The sequence below is a fragment of the Bradysia coprophila genome, unplaced genomic scaffold (genome assembly GCF_014529535.1).
Source record: "Bradysia coprophila strain Holo2 unplaced genomic scaffold, BU_Bcop_v1 contig_324, whole genome shotgun sequence".
Lineage (NCBI taxonomy): Eukaryota > Metazoa > Arthropoda > Insecta > Diptera > Sciaridae > Bradysia > Bradysia coprophila.
Window position 1 is genome coordinate 3538262 of NW_023503584.1, and position 25783 is coordinate 3564044.

The window sequence follows — 25783 nt, forward strand, 5'->3', positions numbered from 1 at the left end:
CATTTACTTACTGTGTACTGACTGACAGGTGAGACGATGACGAAGATACTGATCCCAACATTTTAAAAGATTCAAGTCCTTGAAATTAAACTTTTTTACGAGCCTTAAAATTAATGAAGTAAACGATTTTGTCTCAACCTATTGAAAATACTTAAATCAAAAGAAGTAGTAGATGCTGGGTGACTCTAAAATCAAATAAAAACATCACTCACGTTTGGTTTTTTTTTTTTGATTGTTTCTATTTGACTCGAAAAATCAATGTATTAGGCCATGGCTCAGAATTACCTTTCACATTTCAGTTGAGCTTCAATTATGAATCAAAATAGCAAAATTTTCAGTTATTCCGAACTGTTTGTGCCAAATACCATCAAATTGTAATGATTAATCGTGAGTAGGAAGGACACTCACATGCAGTATGTTTTAAATTATCCATTCGCAGGATCAAATCAAAATATTTACAAAAAACTTCAGCTCTATTTGTACTTACATTCGAATATTATTTGATTAGCTTGTCCACTCTGTGTTATATTCAACGAAATTAAAACTCCTTTATTGCCACTACAGACATCCTTCTTCTCGACTTTAGCAAACAAAACATTAATCAACAAGCAAATACGCTAGTACTCTACTACACAGTTGCATTGTTCATAAAATAAACATTTATTTACTTTGCATTACATTCCATTTCGCCATCATATTTGTTATTATATGATCTGTGTCCCCCTCGTTCTAATCCTTCCCTCTATGCATGCGTTGATTTGTGTTTATTTACATTCATTGTTTTTTTGAAACTAAATTAGTAGAAAAAATTCCATGTTATTCACCCCTGTGACTCCATCCGTCTTCATTTACAGTGTTTTACTGGTTGAATTGTTAGTAGAAAAGAATTTTACAAAAAAATCATAATAATTCAGAATTCGTTTCGTTTTTACTATGACTTGGTTTAGAGTTCTCACTTCGTTAGGAATTGAAAACAAGTTTAGCCCCCGTACGTTCCCGTATACCAGTATACCTATTGAGTACTCGACCATAGCGCGTCAATATACCTGTATCCGAAAGTTAGGGACCAACCCATTACCAATTTAACAATTCCCAAAGTACAGAAGTTATCCCAAAAAACACTTCGAGCTCTTTTAATTTTCTCAGAATAACTGGGAAAATGGTGGACCCCATGTGCTGGAATTTTGGAAACCAAAGCGTTAATTCCAAAAGGGAACAAAAGAAAAACTTCCGAAATCCTTCAACTCACTTGAATTATAAAACTGGGAAGATGGTGGACCATGGACAATCAATTCTTATGGGACTAGGACTAGGATTTTTCACTGTTGGCAAGCATATCTCTCCAATATTAATCATCGAATCTTTTGCTCCCTTCGATCGAAGTTTTTACAAAATCTTTTACTTCATTAATACGCATTTTGCTATAAAATTCAAGTTAGTAAGAGTTCATTGCTTTTTTAGTCGCCGATGTCGGTAACAGGTGTAATGATGTTCTCTTGAAGGTATGTCTTTTGTGGACAGGAAACAGATACTATAGTATAAAATCGACTTCTTTTGATCTGAGTATTTTCAACTGACTTCCATTGGGATTCCGAATAAATTTTTTCTTTGGGAAAATTCTTTTCTATTTCACTCGTTTACTTAATTTTTCTCACTTAACCAGCAACTAACCCCTCAGCATCAATCTCATTTATGAGTTACACACACACTTCTTACTTCCTCTCGCAGCCACAACGTATTGATTAAAATAGCTCGTAAATGCAGCAGAACATTATATCCATAATAACCAAAATATGCAAAATTTATCGACTGTATCATCTTGCTATTCACAGCAAGCCAGTGTAGTAACATGCACTAGAAATCTGTAATCATAAATGCATAGGGGTCATGGCTCATAAAATCGTTAACCGATCGCATCGACCCCTGTTACCATATTGTCTGCGTGATTATAGTTTTGGTATCGTTCGTGAGATTATCTTGTTGGTGTCGTCCTCTTTAATGTAAACATGTTACCTACATTACATTGCTTTAATGGGTTGACATGCGATTTATTAATATGGGGGAGGCACTGAATATATAGGTTTCTAGTCTCGGCGTGTGCTGCTTGTTTAGAGTAACTTTTCTCAGGCAAATAAAGAGATTGTTACTCAGTCAAATATTTCTGTAAATTTTAGGTCTGGTTTTCAAATCGACGTGCTAAGTGGCGACGCGAAGAAAAATTACGCAGTCAGCGTCGATCTGTCGATCATTCTGGCGGAAATGCTAGCACGCCAAATGGTTCAAATGGTAACAGCGCAAACAATGTGAATGGAAATGCTGCATCTGGCACAACAAGTGGATTGAACAGTAACAATAATCTAGCCGGCAATAATAATTCTTCCTCGCCGCCAGCGCCAATCACACCTCGACTGCCACTAAATTCTGGTTTCAATTCAATGTATCCGACGATACCCCAACCAATAGCCACAATGGCTGATAGCTACAGGTATGCATATATGGCAATTTAGATGTTTTAGCAAACCGGTGAAACATTTAAAATCCAAAGTTGTTACAGTCCAATGACCACATCGCTGGGATCGATGACATCGTCATGCCTACAACAACGTGACAGCTATCCGTACATGTTTCACGATCCGCTAGCGTTAAGTGCACAATATGCAGCACATCCCCGACCACCATGCAATCCATCAGCCGCTCATCAACAGCCATCACAACATGCATCGTATGCGTCCGGCCCGAGTACGACGAGTACCGGTTAGTATAATTTTCAGAGATTTCGTTGTTGTTTTTCACACTCAAAAATCATCGGATTCCACTTTTAAGGAGTAATATCAGCTGGTGTTTCAGTACCTGTACAAATACCGGCTCAAGGTGCAGAACTGGGAACAAATTACTGGCCTCGAATTCAGTGATCAACGTTTTTCGGTCTTCCATCGCAGTTGATCTACAACAGTCAACATACCATCGACGATGATGAAGCCGATTAGAGTTTAAAATCGAGACCATAGATGGATAAACGATTGGCCAATATTGAACGAGACAGACGAACATAAAATTTTCTTTTAACTTTTCCGGTTTATTTGTGATTTTTTTCGGTTACTTTTCATGTGTAAAACGCACCAAGCAAAGAAACAAATTCGAAATCGAGACTAGAATTGTAAGTTGTTTTTTTTGGTTGTTTTATTTTCCTTAAATATAATTAGTATGATGTATAATGTAATGTATCTAAGGAGGGAGTGCAAGGAACTGGAAGCTCAGTTATGAACTAAATTGAATTTGTTGTCATTTGAGGTGTACGATAACCATCCACCAAAAAAATGAGGAAAAATATGCTGAGCCGATGTCACTTAATAGACATTAGGGAAGGGCATCGAAGATAAGATTCGATATCGAAATAGAAATAGACGAATGACCCTTTAATAATGCACAACTTCGACTTTAGATTATTCATTGAGAAGTTTCCGTCAAGATCACTAATGTCCGTAATATCCATTGATGAATTTAGTCGGGCAACACAGTAAGAGGGTAGATCGGGTGAACTCTAAAGTGACAGCCAAAATATTTTTGCCGGCCGTATGTAAAAAAACAGCTCTAAGGGACCTGGTCTAGGGAACAACTTACTGATTCGGCCAAGATTTTCTACTTAAACCTTCAATGAAATCGAAGACGACACCCTAATGGACATAAGACTTGATGGAAACAACACTTCTAGTCGACAGATTCTTACACTCAAATGTACAACGAAAAGCCTTCTTCAGTCAAATTGAGCCTCCTGTTTTTAATGTAAAGCAATTTAAGTGATTAACATATTTGTAAGCAGACGACAGTCTTAAGCTATGTAACACAACCGAAACAAAAGAAAAACACAAACAATCGTGCCAATAAGTACTTAATAACCTACATTCCATAAATGCATTTTTGAAGTAAATTTGTGATCCGAATTTACGTTCAAGTGTTAGAATACACCAGTTAAGTTATCTGGGTTTAACAAATATTTGATCAGAGCTAAACCTGAAATTACAAAAATTAAAACCATTTCCATACCGAAACATTTGCTCATTCAGAATAAATTCGACAGTATGTGTATCACCAAACCGATAAAGACTTCAACAGTTCTAATATTCCAATTAGTGGCTATTTTCTGTAACATCATAGAAGCAGTTCATGACCTTTTTTTACCGTAATATTGTTGTGAACGCAAAAATTAATTTTTAACCTTTTACCTAAAAATCGTGATGTTGGTTCTGGATAGCACAAACGAAAACGTATACACTTTGCTAGTGCAACAATTCGAGTCCCGAATCAATCCAATGAAAATTCAAAAAAATATAAATGAATCGCCTGATTTTATTGATGAAAATGACAAGAAAGGAAATCAATCTAAAGTCTGCTTAGATTAGCGGATTGGACCACTTTTATGTCAGATGCTTCGATGCTTTTTGGTGTTCAACCATCTAAAGAATGGTCACCATATGGATGTTATAATCTGCTACTTCAGTTTATAATTTGTGATTGGAAATCCTGTACTTCATCAACTTTACCAAGTAAAGGACAGCCATATTTATTGTTAATTGCTTACTTTTCTTGCGAGCAACAGATGATTTAACGTTCTTTTGCTGGTTAAGTATCAATCAGTTACTCAATGTTGTGTTGTCTGAACCTTGAAAGATATAGGCAACACAACATTGAGTGACTAACTAACAATAAATAATTATTAAATGGTTGCACTGTGTGCGTGAACTTCCTGCATTAGCACATTGTGATGGAGTGGATAAATCTAATCTAATACAAGGCTCCGTACCTACTCCCAAATTGTTCTTTTGCGCTGCCTTTTTTCCACAAGGCAAAGCGATAAAATTCGTTTTCAGCTGATAATCTACAATTAGCTAATTCGATCCTTACTATTTCTATAGGGATTTGATTTATTCCTTAGTTACACTCGCTTCGCTCGTCATTTTCTTTTGAATAAATACAATTTTGGGTGCATTTTACTTACTTGCAGAATTTAGACAGCTTTCTACAAAAAAAATCAATGAAATCAGTTTATCCGTTTGTTGTTGCGAAGAAAGTGTTTTCGAGTTATCGGCAATCACGGGAGAGTAAAATAAACCGCGCTCCTGCCTGGTTAACGTTACTCTGTCGTGGGGCAACCTACTTCTTTAAAAAAAATCTCTTACCTACCATGTCATTAACTGAAGCTTTGTGTCCAATTTGAGAGACTTGGAATTAGTTTGTACAGGAAAGTATTTTAACGATAAATTTGGATTCGGTGGATTTTCGTTCTTAACGTAAAAATACGACAGTGCGATGAAAGGTTGGATGTGAAAACAAACAAAAATAATAAAAAGTACCAAGCAATAGATTTTGGATTTTTTAGACGAAAGAATAAAAAAAAACTGAAAATTAAAATGAGACGAGTCGATACTTATAAGTATTACAATTATATTATTAACTTAAAAATTAAAATTAAAAAAATGAAAAAACAAAAATTATATTTAAGATTGTATGTGTAGCATGTCAACAAGAGAAATTAATAAAAAAAAGAATTAAATCTGACAAAGTTGTTCGTTGTTCTTTTTGTTAATTACAAAATATTCTTTCCATTTTTGGGTTTTAAGTTAAAAACACCGCGCCGATAATTTAGATTAGTCTTAGTCTTAGAGATCAATTGTTGAAGGTCCAAAACGTGACGAGAACTTATTTCAAGTTCAATCACATCAATGAAGTAATGAGATATCTCGTAGGCATATTCACTATAAAAAAAACCATCAATCGATGATAAAATTTCCCAATAATCAATACAATATCAATCAAATGTTTTATCGATAGTCGATAAATATCGACTGCACAAAAAAAAAAAGTTCTGCGTTTCAGTCGCCCAAAAACACGATAAGACCAGTGCGTTGATAAGACCAATGGTTTACTTATCCGTACATTCAAAACGTACAGTAAAAGTAAATGTCAGACAGGCAACAACGTTTCAATGTTTATTTAAAAATAAATGCAACTTAATTGGTGATTCGTAATGATACAATCATATCACATCATCTGTTTTTATGGTTTTTGACGAAAAAACAAGCAAAAATTAAAAAGTTTGCACCGGATTTGAACCCAGCACCTCTTACTTGCCAGGCTCAGACGTACTAGCTGAACCAACAGGCTGCTGAGAAGGGTTAATGTAATTTCGAACAGCTTATAAAGTACGATTGAAAAGCAAAGTGAACCATTGATTGGGCCAGTTGCATGGTTGTGTTCCTTAAGTTTCAGTTTCTAATTATCAAAATGTTTGTCGATTTTTTTAAATCGATTCTGCAATTGAATTTTTCCCAACTAATCAAACATTTAATTACCGATCGAGGTCGGCCAAATCTATAAAAAGGAACGTCTATATTGATAACTGACACGACACTATGAATAGTTTTGGCAGTCTTCCGCCAGCAAATAGTTTTTACTTAACAAATCTGAGCATTGGCTAACCACATCAAAATTAACTTGTGTGAGGATATACAGTGTCATAGGGGTCTGACGTGTCAAATTTATAAATCACAACTGTCACCTGATAAGTACGCATTGATCGTACAGCAGTGCACGGATCAAGAGTACATCGATGCACGGATAAAAATCCCAAAGACACGATAAGACCAATGGTTTACTCATCCGTAAATTGTACATTTAAAACGTACTTTCTACGAGTTACTCGTTAAAATTGGTCGATTTTAATGTACATCCAAAATCTCATTTTTTTGGTTGTGATAAACGAATTATGAGTCGATATTTATCGAACTATCAGTCGACATTTACCGATTACATTTAGTCGATAATTATCGATTAACAAACATTCGACTTATATTGACTTTGTGAAAATATCGATAATCGATACTAGAAAATAATTGATATTTTATCAATCAAATGAATTATCGAACATGCCTAATATCTCGTATCCACATGAGTAAAAGTATCTTAGGTCTTCAGCTATTATAGTATGCTATTTTACGAGCGAAGTGAAGGGTTTTCACCTGTTCACTAAGGGGTTACACAAAATGTTTTCTTCCCGATATTTTACCTTACTGATACTGACGATTTTATCACATAGGTTTCCACACTGATTATTATATTAACCTTTATATCGGAATGAAGCCATTAAATATGTTGCTTCAATTGTGTAAAGTATCTCCGTGTCAGATGGTATGACGCATGCGGCGAATGTTCTGTTGCCTTGTGATATTGACACGAGCGCCCACGCTGATGTTATATATTGCCTGTTGGGATCCGGATTGAGCCAGGTCAATAGTGTTCGCAATTTCCAGCAGAGACTGCTAGACCTCGTTTTTTGTAGCGACCCGTGTGAAGTTACCGTTACCGCGTCCGCTTCTCCTCTCGTTAAAGAAGACGACTATCACAAGCCTATCGTTACTTTTGATGCTGATGTGAATGAATATAACTTTAGAAGAGCCGACTTTGTCGGTCTCGACGGCTATTTGTCGTCGATTAACTGGGAAGAAGAATTGACTGGCGATGACGTCGACGTTTTAGTTGATCGCTTTTATGAGTTGCTGGCTGTCGGATTTGCGCGTTGTGTTCCGCTTAAGAGGAAGTCGTCTGGTTCGCACCCTCCTTGGTATAGTGCGACGCTCTTGAGTTTGAAAAATAAGCGTAGCCGTGCCCACAAGCGTTACAGAGAGTCGGGTGATCGGAACAGTTTTATCGAGTTTTGCTCTCTGAGGAACCGATTTGACGCTGCACAGTCTCGTGCCTTTCAGTCGTATCTGGATAAGACGCAACAGGATTTGGCTGTTGATCCGTCAAAGTTTTGGAAATACGTGAATGATTTGCGCAGAACGTCTTCTTACCCTGGCCTAATGCATAGAGGGAACGACCGTACAACGGATATGCAGAGAAAATGCGATCTCTTCGCGGATTTCTTTAGTGACGTGTTCGTTAGTGATGCAGCTACGACTAACCGGACTTTTGGCTTGGCAAAAAGTGTCGATATTGGATCGATGACGTTAGACGAACGACAAGTCAGTGACGCGCTGAAAGGTATTGATACGACGAAAGGTGACGGCCCTGACAATATTTCGCCTCTCCTGTTAAAGAATTGCGCTGATGTGTTGTGTTCACCGTTGCTCCGCATTTTTAACTTGTCGTTGGTTAGCCACTTTCCAAATCGCTGGAAAGAGTCGTATGTTGTCCCGGTTTTTAAAAGTGGTTCGAAGTCTGACGTTGAGTGCTATCGTGGTGTAGCAATACTGCCGACATTTGGTAAGCTCTTTGAGTCCATTGTGTGTAAGGTTTTGGCCGTTAAGTTCAAGAAAGTGATTTCGTTGTCGCAACATGGCTTCATGAAAGGTCGCTCCGCTTCTACCAACCTTTTGGAGTTTGTCAGCGAAGCTGTTCGTGTGGTAGAGCGTGGTCATCAGGTCGATGTGTTGTATACTGACGTGCAGAAGGCATTTGATAGGGTGAGACACGATCTTCTGATTTGCAAGCTGAGTGAACTTGGGATGCACTCATCGATGTTGCAATGGTTACGGACGTACCTCAGTGGTCGTAGTCAGTACGTGAATCTCATGGGATGGAAGTCGCGTTCGTTTTTTGCTACCTCCGGTGTGCCACAAGGCAGCCATCTCGGCCCTTTGTTGTTCCTGATATTTTTCGATGACGTGACGAAGGTCATTAAGTCGAAATGCGGCTTGTATGCTGACGATTTGAAAATTTATCGTGCTGTTAGATCGCTCAGCGACAGTTTGGCCTTGCAACAGGATCTGACGGCGCTTCGTGCATGGTGTGTTGATAATTGCTTGTCCCTGAATGTAGGCAAGTGTAAGTCGATGTCTTTCTTCAGAGTCCGTAATCCGGCTCGATTCCGATATTCAATCGATGGGATTGTCGTTCAGCGTGTGACTGAGATTCGTGATCTAGGTGTTACGTTCACTGAGAATTTGTCGTTCTGTCGGCATATTGAAGTTGCTGTAGCGAAGGCGTATTCCATGCTCGGTTTCGTTAAGAGGATATGTCGCGACTTCCGTAATGTCGAAGCTCTCAAGAGCGTTTACTTTGCACACGTCAGGTCACACTTGGAGTACGCGTCGGTCGTTTGGTCGCCGTTCTATCAGAGTCATTCTGACAAGGTTGAATCGGTACAAAAGAAGTTCTTGATCTATGCTCTGAGGAGAACTGTCAGAAGAGATCCACAATATCGCCTTTCGCCGTATGTCACCAGGTGCCAGTCTGTCGGTATTGAGAGTTTGTCGCGGAGACGTATCAACTTGTCAGCTATGTTCGTCTTTGATCTTCTGAGTGGCCGTGTTGATGCTCCTAACTTGCTCGCGAATGTGTCAAGGAGTTCGTCGGGTAGATCTCTGAGGAATGTCCGTTATCTGGTGCTCGAGCATCATCGGTCAAATTATGGTTTGTTCGAACCCATGAATTATGCCTCGAGGAGTTTTAACGTGTTCGCGCATCTGTACTCACCGTTGTTGAGTCGTTTGTCCTTCAAGACATTAGTGAGAGCTTTTGGTTTGACTGACGAGGTTTTGAAGAGAAACGGGTTCTTGTTGCGTGTGACTTGACGGTCTAAATCTTGTCTATTTAATCAACCCAACAACGTACATTATTACAATTTGATTTTGCGTCAGTGATATGTGAATTCTTTTTTTTTTCATTCACATGTTTCGCCATCTGCGCTGTGGACTCCACGTGTTTCACCGTTCCATCCATATGTACGACATCGTAACATAGCAGAAGGCGTATGGAAGCTCCGACGGGTCGACTGGGCCAACATACTGCCTCCGGTTTCTGCTTCAGCGGCAACATTGAGTTTAGTTTAACATTTTGCCGCCTTATGTATTTTGAGTTGATATGACGCGACGTTATTGTATGTATTCATTGTCGCCAGCCAGTTAGCATATATTGCCGTTGGTTTAGAATATAAAAATAAAATCTTTCTACTATTTGATAAAAAATCTAGTACTTTAATTTTGTATCATATATTCTGCTATATAAGCCATCCACTATCCGCATAGCACACGACTGATCGTTTCTATCAGATTTATGCCGATATGCATAGCACTGCTTTTAGCAGGAGCATTGCTGTGCGATATGTCGTAATAAATAAATAAATGAAAACAGTTCGATGTAAATATAAAACGCGACTTAATTAAAAATTTTATCACAGAAGAAATTTCTGACAATTAAATTTCTTTTACTCTTCCACCTTTTCTAACAGAAAATACAGAACTGGAATTTTCTTAAACGGACGAATCGTCATAATTCCTAAGTAAACATTTTGCTGAACCTCTCGTAAATAGTCTACGATGTAGAACACCATTGGAGTGTGCTTGTAATTCAGTACGAACGATTCCTTTCCATCGATAGGTGCAATCGTTCGATGAATATTTGCTCTAAACATTTCGTATCGGTTATTGAACAGCACATTGACCAATGTACCGTGATCATGCGGCGCAACACCACCAACATATTTTATCTTTTTACCGTTCCACATACTCTGATTCCGCAGGCCATTCATCAGAATAGTTCCTTCCAGTTTGCCATTCGGCGGGAACGCACCAGCTGATAAATGGGAAAAAATCTTTCTCAGTTGCTTTCGGTTGCAATTGTATTTTAAATTGTACACTGTTTTGGATTGGATGGCATCGATCTCACATGGATATTCATTGTAAACTAGGTGGAATAAATTAATTGTTTGAAAATCGATTTTAGTAGCTTAATTAGTCTGTGGTGCATAAAGTAACTCACATTGAATAGATGTCGTATAATGAACGACTAGTAGAATAGTAAACCAATTCCAGAACCGGTTCATTGTAAACTAAATTTTAATTTAGTTGTGTACAAAGAAAACTCCTTAAAGTTAGATTTATCTTGTTAAATTGCCGACTCGTTCAACAAAAATCAATCTTAATCGGCAAACACCGATCAGTCCACAAAAGCAGTAAAAGAAAAACAAATCCACGCATTTAGCTATGCCAAATGTCTCGCACCAATTAATACATCGTTAAAACAACCATCAACTGCACATCGACCGAACATTAAATAAAATTAATGAAATAACCACTTGGACTTCGACTTGAAATTTCTTATTGTATTAAAAAATGGCCAAATTAACGTAACCGCGATTACGGGGTATAATTAGTGTTTGCTTCTTTCGAAGAACCAGTGTGTGCACTACGCTTCTATGACTTCTACGAGTAATCACAAACAGATTAAAGTTTCTTAATTTATATATGCGTCGCGTTCCAATCGAGCTATATATTGCCTGATCACATACATATGTGGCTTTCACCGTTCATTTTGTTGTTTGAAAAATTACTAAAATCTAAAAATGTAGGAGTAACTGCTAAATGTACAGTTCTCATGATGCAAATAATAAATGAGTTGATTAAAAGGTGGTTTGATCACTTACCTTCGACTGCCTGAGATTGAAGGACTGCACGTGTGTGTTTCGAACGTGCTGTTAATGAGCATAACATAATCAGAGCATTCTCATTGTTTTCATTCATCGACCCAACAAGCGTAGAACTTTAAAGGAATGATGACAGAAATTTTCGGAATTTGTTTGTTAAATTAACTTGTAAATTTGTGTCGAACAGCGAATTTCAATAATAATAATTTGTTGATGCAGCAGCAAGACTTCTGACCCCGATACATGCATAAATAATGTCCATAAAGAAAGTCGAGTTCACAGAATTTTTTTTTGTATCATACGAAAAAGAGATTGAATTGCCTTTGCTTTTAGATGGTACGTGCAATCAAAATTTTTGCTGAAAGATATGGGAATGTGATAGGTCATGGTCATGGTAGGTAAGTGTGCAATTCTGTTAGTCAAATCATCCAATTGGATGCAAGTACATGCTTCAATACAAGTACCGGAAGCTTAAGAACACCTTTTCCTCCCACCAACAGATAAAAATAATTCGTCGATTTCAATTGGTCAGCAAGAACTTTACAAACTCTCATTTCTGTTTAAATCTTGAACTATTTATGTTACCAAAATGAATATTCGTTAAAAAGTAAACCATTGAGGCTTACAATGTTGCTGAAGACTTTTATTTGTTGCATGGAACTGTCCTTAACTTTCTCTGTTTGAAGCATTTAAGTTATTCGTGTGTTGTTCACAAGGTTTATTTATTTATCGTATGGCGTTTACAATCAACATATCACAGGTTGTAATAAACTAAATCATCAAAAAGAATCGTCAAATGTTCAAACATTGAGGTCAAGATTCAACAGCCATTCACAAGGTAAAATATTGTTTTGTTCACTTCCTCAGTTTCGCATTTTTTCTTACTTTTCTTTAATTATGCTTAAAAAAATCAAATTTCGGACTGGACACTGGAGTACTAATTCCGAGGAGGAAACTATGCGAGCCCCACCTACTTCCTTTGGCGTCTATTGGCGTACTATTTTTTTTTCTATTGTAATTCACATTTGCTAATATTGTACACCTTGTGTTTTACACTTGGCTGTTACTTTGTTGCAGATTCTGATTTCAGAAAATTCAGGACCGGCATGCAGGTGTCAGTCAGTACACCCACATAGTATCTATTGAATAGTATTTTACATGCCTAGGGATAAAAAGATGAAAAGTAGAGTTTTCGTGTGAATTTTGTTGATCCGAGGCGAAGCCGAGGTCAATAAACACACGAAAACTAGACTTTTCACTTTTATCCCGAGTTATGTAATGGATTTTACATGCTGAGGGCGTCGAAAGACGTGCTTCAAACATGAAAAGTACGGTTTTCGACGCATGTAGCATGTAAAAACCATGTCAACATTTTGTTCGTTTAACCAACCCTCATCTCTATATGTTCCAAAAACCATATTGTCCTGGCACTATGCTTTATCCGCCTCAGACTATTAGTTATATGATAATTGATTCTTTAGCAATACGACCGTAAATTATCGGAAGTGAGTATCGGTTAAGAGCTGCGACACGACTGATCGAATGGTGTGTTACCGATTGCTTTTATATTGATTCAATAATGTAGCCATTACTTCATTTTAGCGGAAATGATTGACCTGGTCGTCTGCGTTTCGCTAACATAACATATATGATAAAGTCCAGCAAATTAAAGGAGATATATGCGTGAGCGTGGTAAATGGTTGATATTTGTGTCAATTAGCAAATGTTTGAGTTATGAGCAGACTACACAGTAAATTATTTGTTTCTAATAATAAATCTAAATCTAAATCTAATATTCTAATTATGAAAAATTGAAAAACTCGAAGATCTTTATAACATTGAACCTTCCCCTGTAGTAGATAACTGAACATGATGAAAAAATTTAAATCACACTTTGGACTTTACGTTGCTCGATACTTTCGATAAATTTCGAATTAATTACGTAAAATAGGGCAATTTTCGTACATATCATAATCTTTACATAAAGTGCAAGGTGTAAGGTAATACAACACTACTTAACAATGCATTATCCACCTACGTAGAGTTTGTAACTAAATGTCATCATTGTAAAAATACCGACCGAGTTCATTGTTCATTATGAAGTTCAAATCTCTCACCAGGTGGCAGCTCAATCAGTTATTATTCGAGTTATTTTGAATTTATGCGATGCATATCGTTGTTCGTTTCGATTATTTTAACTGGTAAAAGCATATAAAGTCATTTGTCTTAGTCATCAACAAAAACGACAAAAATAAGCTATGACCGCCATTTAACGTAGTATTACAGGGAAAAGAAACTCGACATGTTTTCTGTTTTGGGAGTTGTTTTGGTTTGTAAATAGATCACTAAAATGACCGCTGGCGTGACGATCGACGGTTCGGTTTTGTGTGCAAACTAATGACAACCAACTTTGCTTCTAAGGGAATTCCCCGTATTTAGTTCATTTGCATTCATTTCAAAGAATTGGACGCACTCACTTATTCATTACTATGTGAAATTGTGAAGTTGGTTTCGATTAGTTTGCACACTTTTCCCCACCATTCCTCACGTTTCCGTCATCAGTTTCACCAAACGAAGAGATCTATAGTTAATATATTTTATTCAAAAACGTGGAGTTAACTTTACTTCACGGAGCCAAAACTTTACCTCAAGTTTTTGAATAAAATACCTTACTTGGCAATGGGGCAAATGATGGAAATGGTACTGCTTGTGTGAAATTTACCGATTGAGGCGTGACCGAGTAAGTAATGTACTAATTATATCCTAGCGTCCAGTAGGCACTTTTTGACAGTCAGTGATGTAAAGTGCACTTTACCATGTGCTGGCATGTAAAGCAATTTTGTTCATCTTGAACTTTATTGCTGCTGCAGTTGTAAATATGCTTATGAATGCATTACACGTCGCACGAGTACGAGGCTCTTGACAAAATGACAAACGCTTTAAATCATGTGTGAATTCTGTTTTAGTACCCTATTTATACTAACACGCATGCTTGAATTGTTTTGTTGGCGAACATTCAGACGTAAACAAACAAAATGGCTGACAAGTACTAAAAGTAAGTAATAGATCGCACTTTCCGCTGTCAATTGTTGATACAAGCAGGCAACATGCATTAATACTAAAAGCAAATGGCGATGCACCAAACATTTGACAGAAGTTCGCTGTGAAGTATTTTAAAATCCCTTACGAGGCCACGCCATATTGCTGTGTGTACTGTGTATCAGAAGAAAAAAAAGCAATTTTCACCCTAACTGAACTTTATCCATAAAAAATCTGTCTGATAATAATCTGTTTGAGATATGGAGCCTAATGTATGTTTAAGAGCAAATAAACAAGACGTTGAATTACTGAAGCTGCAAGATCGGGAAGTTTTGAACTTCGCATCTTTAAACAGTGACTGCATGCAGCTAATATTTGAGCATCTTAAATGGCAGGACTTAGTGAATGTTGTCGAGACGTGCAAATCATTTAATGATGCTGCATGTGCAGTTTTTAAACGGAAGTTAAGTGGATACAGGGGAATGGTATTGGGACGCGAACGAATGTAAATATTTCATTGCATTGCATTATCCCAACAAAAAACTAAATTTTTACAATTCTTTACACAGGAAATTTGAAGAATCTAAACTGTTTATTATGTCTCGGCTGATGAGTTTCAAAGTGCTACGTAATTTTGGCCATACACTATCAGGGTTGCACCTTTATTTGGATGTTGGCGTCGCTCGTTACATGAATGAATATTGTTCCGAATCCATGGAAGAATTGTCGTTCCATTTTTGCGATCTGCGAATGTCAGATATAAAAAAACCATTTAAAAATGTCAAGACGATTGAAATGATTGGGTGTCGATTATACGATCAACTAGCAATGTTTTCCGACGAACTCTTTCCTAATTTACGATCTCTGAAATTGAAAGGGAATTTTTACTTTGAACCGTTGATCGTACATCAGATGCCAAAGCTATTGCAATTGTCTTTTACACCACATTCAGAAGGCCAGTCTTCCGGCCCTAATAGATTGGTTGACGAGAATGACATCATTGTGCTGATAAAAAATATTCCACAGGTGGAGGTATTGCAATTACAGTTGCATGAAAATCATGGACATAGAATACTACAATGCATTAGTAAACATCTTCCCTCGCTTCGGGAATTGAATCTAATTGTCTACGACCAATCTGTAGTATTAGGGGATACTCAGGAATCGCTTCGATTTGACAATGTTGAAGATTTTCGTTTGTCGACTTATATAAACACATTACTTTCAAGAAATCCATTCATTTTTAAGAAGCTTAAGTCTTTCAATGCCATCAACTGGACCTTTGATGCTGACTGTATCAATTCTTTTTTTGGTAAAAACAAGAGCTTATCATCGTTCGATATTCATTACGGACCCATTTCAATGGAATGCCTTGAGCTGACAAATGTTCTGCGAAACCTCGAAGAGTTTAGACTCTACAATGTCATTGATATACCAATAGTACCACTTCTTAACAGTTTCAAGCAAAGTCCTCGATTAAAAAAAATTTTCATCAGAGGAAGGAATGAAGCATCGTCATATCAAACCATACGCAATGCAATCACTTTAAGTGGCGTTAAATTCAATGAAAAAACCAGAGATGTGACTGGATTTATTCCTATCAACGTTCTGGAATTCTTTATAAAGAACTCTCAGGATTCGATACTGAGATCTGTTTTGGACATTTTAGAGGATAGTTCAACACATAATGTATCAATAATGTGGTACTGTGGTAAGGTGGTAAAATAAAAATATTTTTTCAAGCACTTCTTTCGTCACCCTTAGCATGTAATGGTAGATTATTCACCTCTAGCCACATGTTCACTTGGGGAGTTATTGCATGAGCCGAAGGCGAATGTTATAACCCCAATTGTCTAAATAAACATTTGGACAGAGGTGAGTACGTTATTTTATCTACCGACGGCGAAATAATAGCACTTTTTCACTGTCATTATTTCACCTAGGTAGATAATATATATTATGCACCTGTTGCCAAGATTGGTATTTTGACGTGTAGGACATTATTGCCATAGCCGAAGGCGTGGGCCATAATGCCTATACGTCAAAATAACAGTCTGGCAATAGGAGTATATCATATTTTATCTGTCGAGAACAGATATATCGAGATAAACAAAAACTCCCTAGAGGGATTAGCTCGAGATTATCGTTCTAGACAGATAAAATCCATTACATAATTCGGGATAAAAGAAGACTGAAATTCGACGGATTTCGACGCGCAAACTACGATGTATTATTATCGTTTATCATTTGGTTCACGTTTGTTCACACAGTTAGTTAGACTAGTAAGACCAGTTAGACTGTTAAGTAGTAATATATTGTAGTAAATACGACAACAAGACCAACAATAATTTCTGTTATATTTATAAGATACAAAATGTATAAGACGATTCACCAGATCGTGCATCGATCAGCCACGCCGGCCGATTTTTGGGAGTGGCTCAATTTTATTATCAAAAATCAAAACCAAATAAAATGGATGAAAATGAAAATTGCCTTTTATAATCTACAGACAGGGAGTTGCGGGAAACGTTAAAACTTCCACTATTGAAGACTGTACTCACTTGCAAAATGTGATTAATTTGGTTGCTGAATGGTGCGAGCTGAATAAACTATACTTAAATGTTGCTAAGTTATGAAAATTCGCTTCGGTTATAAGATTGGAACACACAGCCTCGAACGAGTTCAACTGATAAAAGACCTGGGAGTTTGGTTTGACGAGAAAATGTCGTTCATCGAAAATATCGACCGCATGATTGGCAAGGCCTACGCAATGCTTGGTTTCGTAATCCGCTGCTCAAAGGAATTCAAAGATCCTTATGTTGTGAAAACGCTATATTGCTGCTATGTCCGATCAATCTTGGAGTTTTCGTCCGTTGTTTGGTGTCCGTACTATAAGGTCCTGTGGTGACACAGATCACAGTAATCTATTGAATTGTATAGAGTCGCAGCAACCCTTGAAACAGCCTATAAATACCAAGCATTCTTTGTAAATAAAATCATTCAATCACCAGCTTCGGCTGGCAACACATCTTCTGTGTTTCATTTGTAGAACATCAGTTCCCACAAATTGGTGACCCTGACTAGCGACATGCTACTTTTCTCAAAACAAAATACATTTTCACTGGTTAATTGCCAGAAAATGTTATTTCAATCTAGTTACTCGTTTTTTCCCCATAAATACGAGCGACTCTTCACAAAATTATTCATTCTTTCTCGGACAGCCGTTCCATCAACAGCTCCGACACATAACGACTAAGAATACAATTTCTACTAGTCGCACAACAACCAACCCGACAACATTTCAATTGTGTCCTACACGTCTGCATTCACACAATTCAAATTCACGTAAAAAACAAATTTACTTTTAAGCCAAAAATATTTAAAATTCTTAAATTTAAGGTTTAGCTAAGTTAGTTTTACGAACATTTTCGATCAAAATGTTGTCGGAACGCACAAAATCTAGTAACATTCACCAGTTACTACAAACAGACCAGCCTCTCGAACACTAGAATTGATTCCACAATCAAATTGTAAAAATTATCGTCCAAACGTAAATTTTCTACAACTACTACAACAGCACCTTCACCTCGAAATTACAAGAATGTCTCCTAATAGAATTGTACCCTTAATGTACGTTCCGCCCGTCCAGGTAACACTGTGTAGGAACGCCACATTACTACAGTTTTCGTTAGTCGACGTTCAAAATATTTTCTTGGGTTGATTCTAAATAGTAGTTCATATTCAAAATTCTCATTCTACAATTCAACATGTCTTCAAAATTAAAAAACGTCGCTTAAAATCACAAGAAATGACACAAGTCTTTCATCGACATTTCGAATGTTACTTCGCGGTAATTAATCGCAAGATTACTTTGCCTCTGTCTACCATCTGCCATCCTCCGGTAAACATGCATCTCGGCGTTAAATTTTGCTTTCACCCAAGGATCATTCGGATGATTTTGACGACATACTGTCATGTTCTATAACCTAATCCCTTGGTAAAGAATTTATCGTTCATAGAGGACCACATGGAAGCTAACCTCTTCGTCTTGAACTTGTTCGACGAAATGTTATTTCAACAAATTACAAGAATTTGACTCTGAACTTCCGAATTGGAAAATCACCACTTTCTTGTACTCAACAGAAATAAACTTATCTGTTGTCACTTTGCGACTGACAATCATACAACCAACGGTAACAAACACAACCGTCAATACTGATACTCAACACCCTCATCAGTCAAAATCGTGTTTACATTCAGCCAAACCTGATCTGCCACAATACTTAAAGCATTCTGTCACAGCAGCAACGTGACACAATTCCTTCGCCTTCGACCAACAAAATGCTCAGTCCTTCAAACAAATTGCAGATCAGTCGAATTGTTTCCATCCCACACACAAAATTGCTGTCCAAATACAATTCGTATACGTACCGACCTTAAGTCAGAGACGTAAAAACAGACACAGTGCATAGACTACCTACATGCAAAAATAAAAATAAAAAAAATCACAAATTCATTCAACCTGCAGCAAATGCTAAACGAGCATTCACAGTCACAATTCTCAAATCTAAGCAACTAATTTCAGTGCTTAATCACACACAAAAAATACCAATTTCACTTCATTATCAGTCTCACTATTCTCGACAAACCGTCTTACTGTATGTAGTCACACAGACCACAAAAAAGAAAATTTCTTTGGAAAACCTTCAAAATTAAAAACTTCTCTTGGCATATTGAGCTGACTCAAAATAACCTCAACATGGTATACATTATTGGACTGGACATTCAACATGGACTAATTTAAGCCGATAACGCAATCATTCCAGCAGTTTCCTATAAATGTCAATTAGTGCTTTCCTTGCCACTCGAAACTTGCAAACCAAACAATGAAATGTTCCTGCCTTGATCCAGCCACGATTTCCGGCGAAGACAACATACCGCTATGACCTTAAGAATAGACATCGATCATCAATTGAAAACAATTTTTCCGTAGTGGGGAAGTATCTGTGGTGACACAGATCACAGTAATCTATTGAATTGTATAGAGTCGCAGCAACCCTTGAAACAGCCTATAAATACCAAACATTCTTTGTAAATAAAATCATTCAATCACCAGCTTCGGCTGGCAACACATCTTCTGTGTTTCATTTGTAGAACATCAGTTCCCACAGTCCACAAAACCAGGATTGAATCTATTCAAAATAAATTTTTGAGATTCGCACTAAGAAATTTGGGTTGGCGTGACAGGTTGGATTTACCTCCCTACAAGGCTTCAGCTCCTTAACATGAACACACTGGAACATCGAAGAGAAGTTGGAATGGTCATATTTATGTTGAAAGTGCTAAAGGGTGACATCGATGCTGCATACTTACTGAGGCAGGCTGGAGTGGACGTTTCGAGTCGAACGAGTGACCGTCGGTCTCAGTTTTTTCAAAAACCACATCACAGAACGAATTATGGAAAATATGAGCCTGTTAACTATATGTGCATTGTTTTTAATTCGTTTTGCGAGTTTATTCAGTTTGGTCATTCTAACGATGTGATAAAAAAACACTTGCTGAGTCTTAAAGTATAACAGTGCCTTCTTTTGGTTGTTTCGAATTTGTTTTTTTTTGTCTACATGACCCTGATGTTTAAATTTTTTATTTATTGTATTTGCTTAGTGTATGTGACTATTGATATTATGTACTACCTTAGGAGTTTTCTCTGCTGGTCAATAAATTTAAATTCAAATTCAAATTTACTAAGAACAAAAATGATATATTCGTGCGATCACAAATAGGATAAAATTGACCTGTTGGAATATTTAGTTTTACAATGTCCATTTCAATTTCATGAGAAATTGCTTTCGCTAATTTTAATCGAATATTTACAAGAATACTCTAACTTCTTTCTTCTTCATACCATGACGATGACCCATCATGATCCGGTAATATATGAGCAAATATAATTTGTAAAAATTCCATTTGAATCTCACTTTGCGACATTACGAGACGTGATTCAGTTAAAAAATGCATCATTGCATTATAGCACTCGACCTTACCTGCCAAACGTCTCCAAACAACACCCGCACAGCTATTGGCCTCACTTCATCTTCACCCTTCATAAGAGCGGTCAAAATTAGCCACGTCCTTATGAACATTCCCAAACCTAATAAAATCCACCAATGAAGCCACAGCCACAGCTCTACCACGAAAACGACAATTTCGAGAGAGGCGAGATATACCTCGTTGAACTCGTAATGAAGCAAGGATTCGATTGGATACCATACTCGACAAAAATCCAGATACGTTGAATTTGTCCTCCATACAAATTGTTCAAAGATTTCGCGATCACTCTTAATTTCTCACTTCTGAGCGCCTAAATTTCTTACTTTTCAGCGCACTGGGCCCTGGTATTTTCAGCGTACAATTCAGATTCTATTGAAATTTCAATCTAAGTTTATGAGTAGACTAAGTTGACTAAGAGTCGACATCACAGAAAATTTGGAATTTGGTGTAGGGTCAGCTAGATACGAAAGTTTACTTGTATTATTATTTACTTGTACACTTTTCGTCATACAAAAAAAATTGTTTTTACAACATGTATGTTGTATATGTAGTTTTAGACTAACTTTTATGCGTCTGTTAGCGATTGAAAATTTTAAAACAGCACAAAATTGGGCATTTTTTGGAAAACGGTGTGTCAATCGAAAAATTTGCAAATTCAATGAAGAAAGACTTCGAATAGAGGATTTAACTTCGCTTTACACGCGCAGTAACGTTGATAGAAAGGTTTCGTTCAATAGTTATTTGTTTCGCCAGAGCAAAGCGGAGAGCGAAGGCCCATCGCTCGATTTGGAAATTTCCTCTTTTCCTATCTACACGCAACAAAAACTTTAATTTGTTAAACCATTTTTCAAGAAAAAACAAAGGTGACATTTTATAAACAGATAAGACCAAGTTCGAAGAGACCGAAACCTAAAAAAAACTAGCATAACAAGGAAAAACCAAGAAAATAAAAAAAAAACTCACAAAAAACTAACAATTTTTGACTGAGCCAAAGTGTCTCCATTTACTACTACAGAATTTCACTCACTATGTTCTTAAGAGCGTACAAGCGTTTAGCTTCGGACAATACTATAGCGTCATCTCATTTAATTGAAATGAAACTCGTATTGTGTCTTCAATAACAATAGAAAATCAAACATCAAAGACACCTATCATAGAAATATAGTGAGAACAAAATGGCCGCCGTGATAAAAACAAAATTGTTTTTGGTTAATTTCTTAAAAATAAAAACTTATTTCAAAAAATTGAAAACAAAATTTCGTGGTTCGTGACATAAGAAACGGTTTTGATATGGCAGTTTCCACGCTCAGTGAGAATTCACAATTTGTACTAACACACATAGGGACAGTAGTACTAGTGTTCAAAATATACATTCGTAGCACATTTTTTTTGTTGCCGGTATTTTACAGAAATTTGTAGCGGATTTTTGGTTTCTACCGGTATTTGGCGTCATTAATCTTTTGTTTTCAATGTAAAATAGCGCACAAAGTGCTATTTGGATACCAATTTGATGTAACCAATTTAACTTTAGTAGCGTTTGGTTCGAAAACTTTCTGCCTATCGGTATGACATTTTAGATTTTTTTTACTAATGAAACGTTCGGAACGGTGACATTTTTAATTATTTTATAATTATTTCACAATCATATTTAACTTAAAACGTGATTAAAATGAAGTTTTGCCCTTCTTGTTATTTTTAAATGAAGTAATGGTTAAAATTTTATTGTGAAACTATAAGAAAACACCTCTGCCGTCGATGACTGCATACAACTTTTCTCACTTTAGAAACGTTCGGAACGACGCTTGATTTGGGTGTACTTGGCAGATTTTTCATAACACTTTATTATTTTTTGGTCTGAATATGAAGATTCATCTTTATTTATCATTTAGAAACAGTTTTTAAATCATTTCCAATGTTTAAAATATCTTTATTTTGCATTGAAAAAATACCATGCACGAAAATGTTACAAAAGAACATGCCATATAGGAACTTATGTGATTATTCTCGATGTACTGCCGAAAAAATGTACCTAGAGTGGAAAAAAATTTTGCCTTGCAGACGTGTTTTAATTGTGAAAAATATTCGTGAAAATGAAACAATATTATAAATGTGAAAACACATTTTTGTTAAGTAAGGTTCAATTCGTCTATTTTTTATTGTATTACATCTCTTGCATCCTGAGAATTATGTTCCTAAACATGCCCTACTTTTCGCGCAATTTTGGTTCTTGTCCGAAGCTAAACCCTTGTACGCTCTTAATGCTCCAACAAAGTCATACCGAGTAGGTTGCCATCTCGTCCACAATTAAATGAAATAAATGCAAAACTTGGGTCAATTTTGATTTTGAATATATTTCTGATTTACGCAATTTATGTTGTCCAAAATATTAATTTTGTTGTTTTTGAGTCATCAAATTAAATGTTGCGTTATACTCAGTTTATAATCTCAAGGATATGTTTTTTTGATTTTATTACATTTACTCTCATTTTTAATATAGATTTTACAAATTATACACTAAACATTATAGTCTCCATTTAAATATAATTTATTTTTTGTCTTTTTTTTCATTTTATTTATTTGTTTTTCAATTTTAAAAATAGTTAATTTCACATTTACATTTTATTTTCCATTTTTAATAAGTTTTCTCATTTTTGTTTGCATTTCAATTTAAAAGAAATTCACATCAGATTAAGGAAGTGTATTGATTGAGTCTTTTATTAGATCGCATAAATCTAGGACATCATTTGATATGATTCAAATGGAGTTTGTGTTCGCAAAATAAGGTCTGAGCTGGAACCGATCTGAATCAAATAATTTCAGTCAGTCAATCATCGGAGAAATCAGCATAAATACGTAGAGTAAGGATGGAAATAACTTTTTTTGTAATCCTACATTCAACAATCGATGTGGTTTTCACGCACTAGATGTACGATTTCATTTTTTATCACCCACAGGCAAATTTAGCTAGTTATATTTGAGTCAATCATGATTCCGATACAAGTATCGAACAAGATTCTTTGCACTTTAATGTCGAAATCGTCACAAACATTGACACAACCAATTTATCGCACCAGTGAGAAACGAAAATCTTCCGATTGATTTTTCTATCACCACGACAAAGAAAACAAATGGGTAGCTCTGGCGTCCTTTTATTGCAATTTATATGTTATCAAATGAAGTAAAAGATCATCAATCGGATAAAAAGTGCATAAAATGTCGTCTGTTATACGACGAGGAATCATGCACAAATCAAATGAAAGTAATTAAGAGCAAGGACGCTGTCCTGACAATCAAATGTACATTTTACAGGCCGTTGGATTTGGTCGAAATTTCTTACGAAATGGTTTGACTAAATACTTATGTGCAAGCAATAAAATATTCTCTTGCTGCTGCTACTGAATAGCATGTCTTCACTCATTGCCTCTTCATACCGTAACTATATTTCGATCGAAATTCTATGTTGCTAATGCTCAAACGCTTTACGATCTGACAAATTCGCCTGAGTTAGCGTCACCCAGCATCACGGAGGTGTTGAACGTCAGCTTTCGACACTTCTGACCCTGGTTGATTTTTTTTCTTTAAAAATTAGGACAATTAACATCACAACGGCACAAAAATGTATTTTTTCTTAGTGGTTGGAATGTTTTGTTCACGACATATGGTTTAAATGTACACTGTACAGTGACTAACATTCTAAAAGCAGCCACTGCATGAAGTTTTAATTTTTAATTGAAGTTTCCAGTGTCGAATATGTCAATGGTTTGTTTATTCTGTTATCTACTCATAAGCAGCGAACGTGACAAGGACATCCGTATCAAATGAATGTCATACGACGTTTTAAACACTGGGAAATTATCTAAAAACTAAAATTTCATCGATTGACTGGTTTTAGAATGTTAGCAATGTTAGTCAGTGTAAATAATAGGAATAGGAAACAATTTCGTCTACTCAATTCAATAGGTTCTGCTCACTAGCCTAAAATGGAAAAGTGAATCAAATCCGATCAAAAAATAAAATGAAAACCGGAAATAAATTCCGGATGTAGCTGCATTAGAATGAAATATTTACAATTTGTGATCGATGGACTTGCTTAAGCACAATTCCTAATGACGACCGATTATCGCGACACAACATTCATATCAAATTAGCTCCATGGTCGAAGGATATTAGAGGAAGAACTCAATGTACGGAAAGACTTGAATGCATTTCATGTGCCAAATTTAAAAACAAAATTCTACTTTACTTCTGAAGCGATCATCATTGATTTACCTTAACCGATAACCGAGTCCAAATCTTAATACTTAGGAAAATTATAGCTAAAAAAACGGAACAGTATAGTGGTCATGTTTGCGTTAAGGTTTGATTGGTTGGCATATATATATGTATGTAAATGTTGCCGTGTACCTAATTAAAGATCTTTTATACATTTTGTTTGTTTGTTTTAATTGAATTAAAAATTACTTTTAATATCTTTTGCATTTTTGTTTTTGTTTCTTTTAATATAATTATTAAATAATTATAATTTAATTATACTTTCAAACGTTCATCTTTGTTTAAGTGTAATAATATCTCTCTATCTCTCTCTATTTGCATCATCATCATCATTTTGCTTTGATTTATACTTTTTGTTGCATAATTTTTAACGCTCAAGATCAATTTTATTAAATTTTGTTTGTCACACACGTAAGAGATTTCCATTTATGGTTTTATGTTTCCTGTCTTTTTGTTTCAATTTACTTAAATTTACTTTCTTATGCACACTAGAAGGAAGGGCTTGTTCAATTTTTCTTTGTAATTAATCTAAAAAGTTAATTTTATGCTTGTTTTCCTTGTCATCACAAAAATGAAAGACTGTTGTTTGGTTTTTTGGCGACGTTACACTGATGAAGAAAAAAAAATAATTGTTTCATTCTGTTGTCTTAGACGGCAGACACTTGGGCGTCCTCATCATCTGTAAGATAATGTGTAACGATATTATAAAATCAATCCGGTATGCACACATTACACATGTAAAATGGTTCGAGTGAGCAGTGGTTATGTGAATCAGTGAATTTGGTACATTGTCTAGTGCTAAACATTCACTCCCATAGGGTGGATGAATGGTGATAGTGATCAATAAATAGCTAATCTGACACCCAAATAAAAAACGAAAATTCTAGTAGTTTCTCTAAAAGGTGTCCCATGTCTTTTTACATTGCTAGAATCAGAAGTACCGATTCGTATTTTTACAAAAACTCATATACCATTCTCCTATGGTAATCAATTATACGC

At 36.0% G+C, this 25783-nt stretch overlaps 4 protein-coding genes across 14 annotated transcripts in view; 2 read left to right on the forward strand and 2 right to left on the reverse strand.

Annotated features, from left to right (window-relative positions):
• LOC119079488 (paired box protein Pax-6) overlaps positions 1 to 4319 on the forward strand; it is a 70258-nt gene extending 65939 nt beyond the window's left edge. The window contains exons 8-10 of one of the 2 annotated variants that reach the window (XM_037187431.1): positions 2175 to 2485; positions 2546 to 2754; positions 2824 to 4319. In XM_037187431.1, coding sequence (XP_037043326.1) covers positions 2175 to 2485; positions 2546 to 2754; positions 2824 to 2912 — 609 coding nt within the window. In that variant the 3' untranslated portion in view covers positions 2913 to 4319. The remainder of the gene's footprint in view (positions 1 to 2174; positions 2486 to 2545; positions 2755 to 2823) is intronic. The other variant, XM_037187432.1, reaches the window with a different exon arrangement.
• A 5878-nt stretch (positions 4320 to 10197) lies between these two features.
• LOC119079542 lies at positions 10198 to 11186 on the reverse strand. The gene is made up of 2 exons (XM_037187529.1): positions 10759 to 11186; positions 10198 to 10683 (listed from the first exon to the last, which is right to left on the reverse strand). Exons 1-2 carry the CDS (start codon positions 10820 to 10822, stop codon positions 10205 to 10207), a joined length of 543 nt encoding a protein of 180 aa, XP_037043424.1. The 5' UTR covers positions 10823 to 11186; the 3' UTR covers positions 10198 to 10204.
• A 3352-nt stretch (positions 11187 to 14538) lies between these two features.
• LOC119079495 lies at positions 14539 to 16213 on the forward strand. Its single transcript, XM_037187444.1, has 2 exons — positions 14539 to 14966; positions 15031 to 16213. Exons 1-2 carry the CDS (start codon positions 14722 to 14724, stop codon positions 16187 to 16189), a joined length of 1404 nt encoding a protein of 467 aa, XP_037043339.1. The 5' UTR covers positions 14539 to 14721; the 3' UTR covers positions 16190 to 16213.
• Positions 16214 to 23002: 6789 nt separating this feature from the next.
• The window catches only part of LOC119079457 (rap guanine nucleotide exchange factor 2), a 34184-nt gene continuing 31403 nt past the window's right edge, over positions 23003 to 25783 (reverse strand). For 6 of the 10 annotated variants that reach the window (XM_037187380.1, XM_037187385.1, XM_037187384.1 and 3 more), the window contains one exon: positions 23003 to 25463. In XM_037187380.1, the coding sequence (XP_037043275.1) occupies positions 25432 to 25463 (32 nt within the window). In that variant the 3' untranslated portion in view covers positions 23003 to 25431. The remainder of the gene's footprint in view (positions 25464 to 25783) is intronic. The other 4 variants (XM_037187379.1, XM_037187378.1, XM_037187376.1 and 1 more) reach the window with 1 other exon arrangement.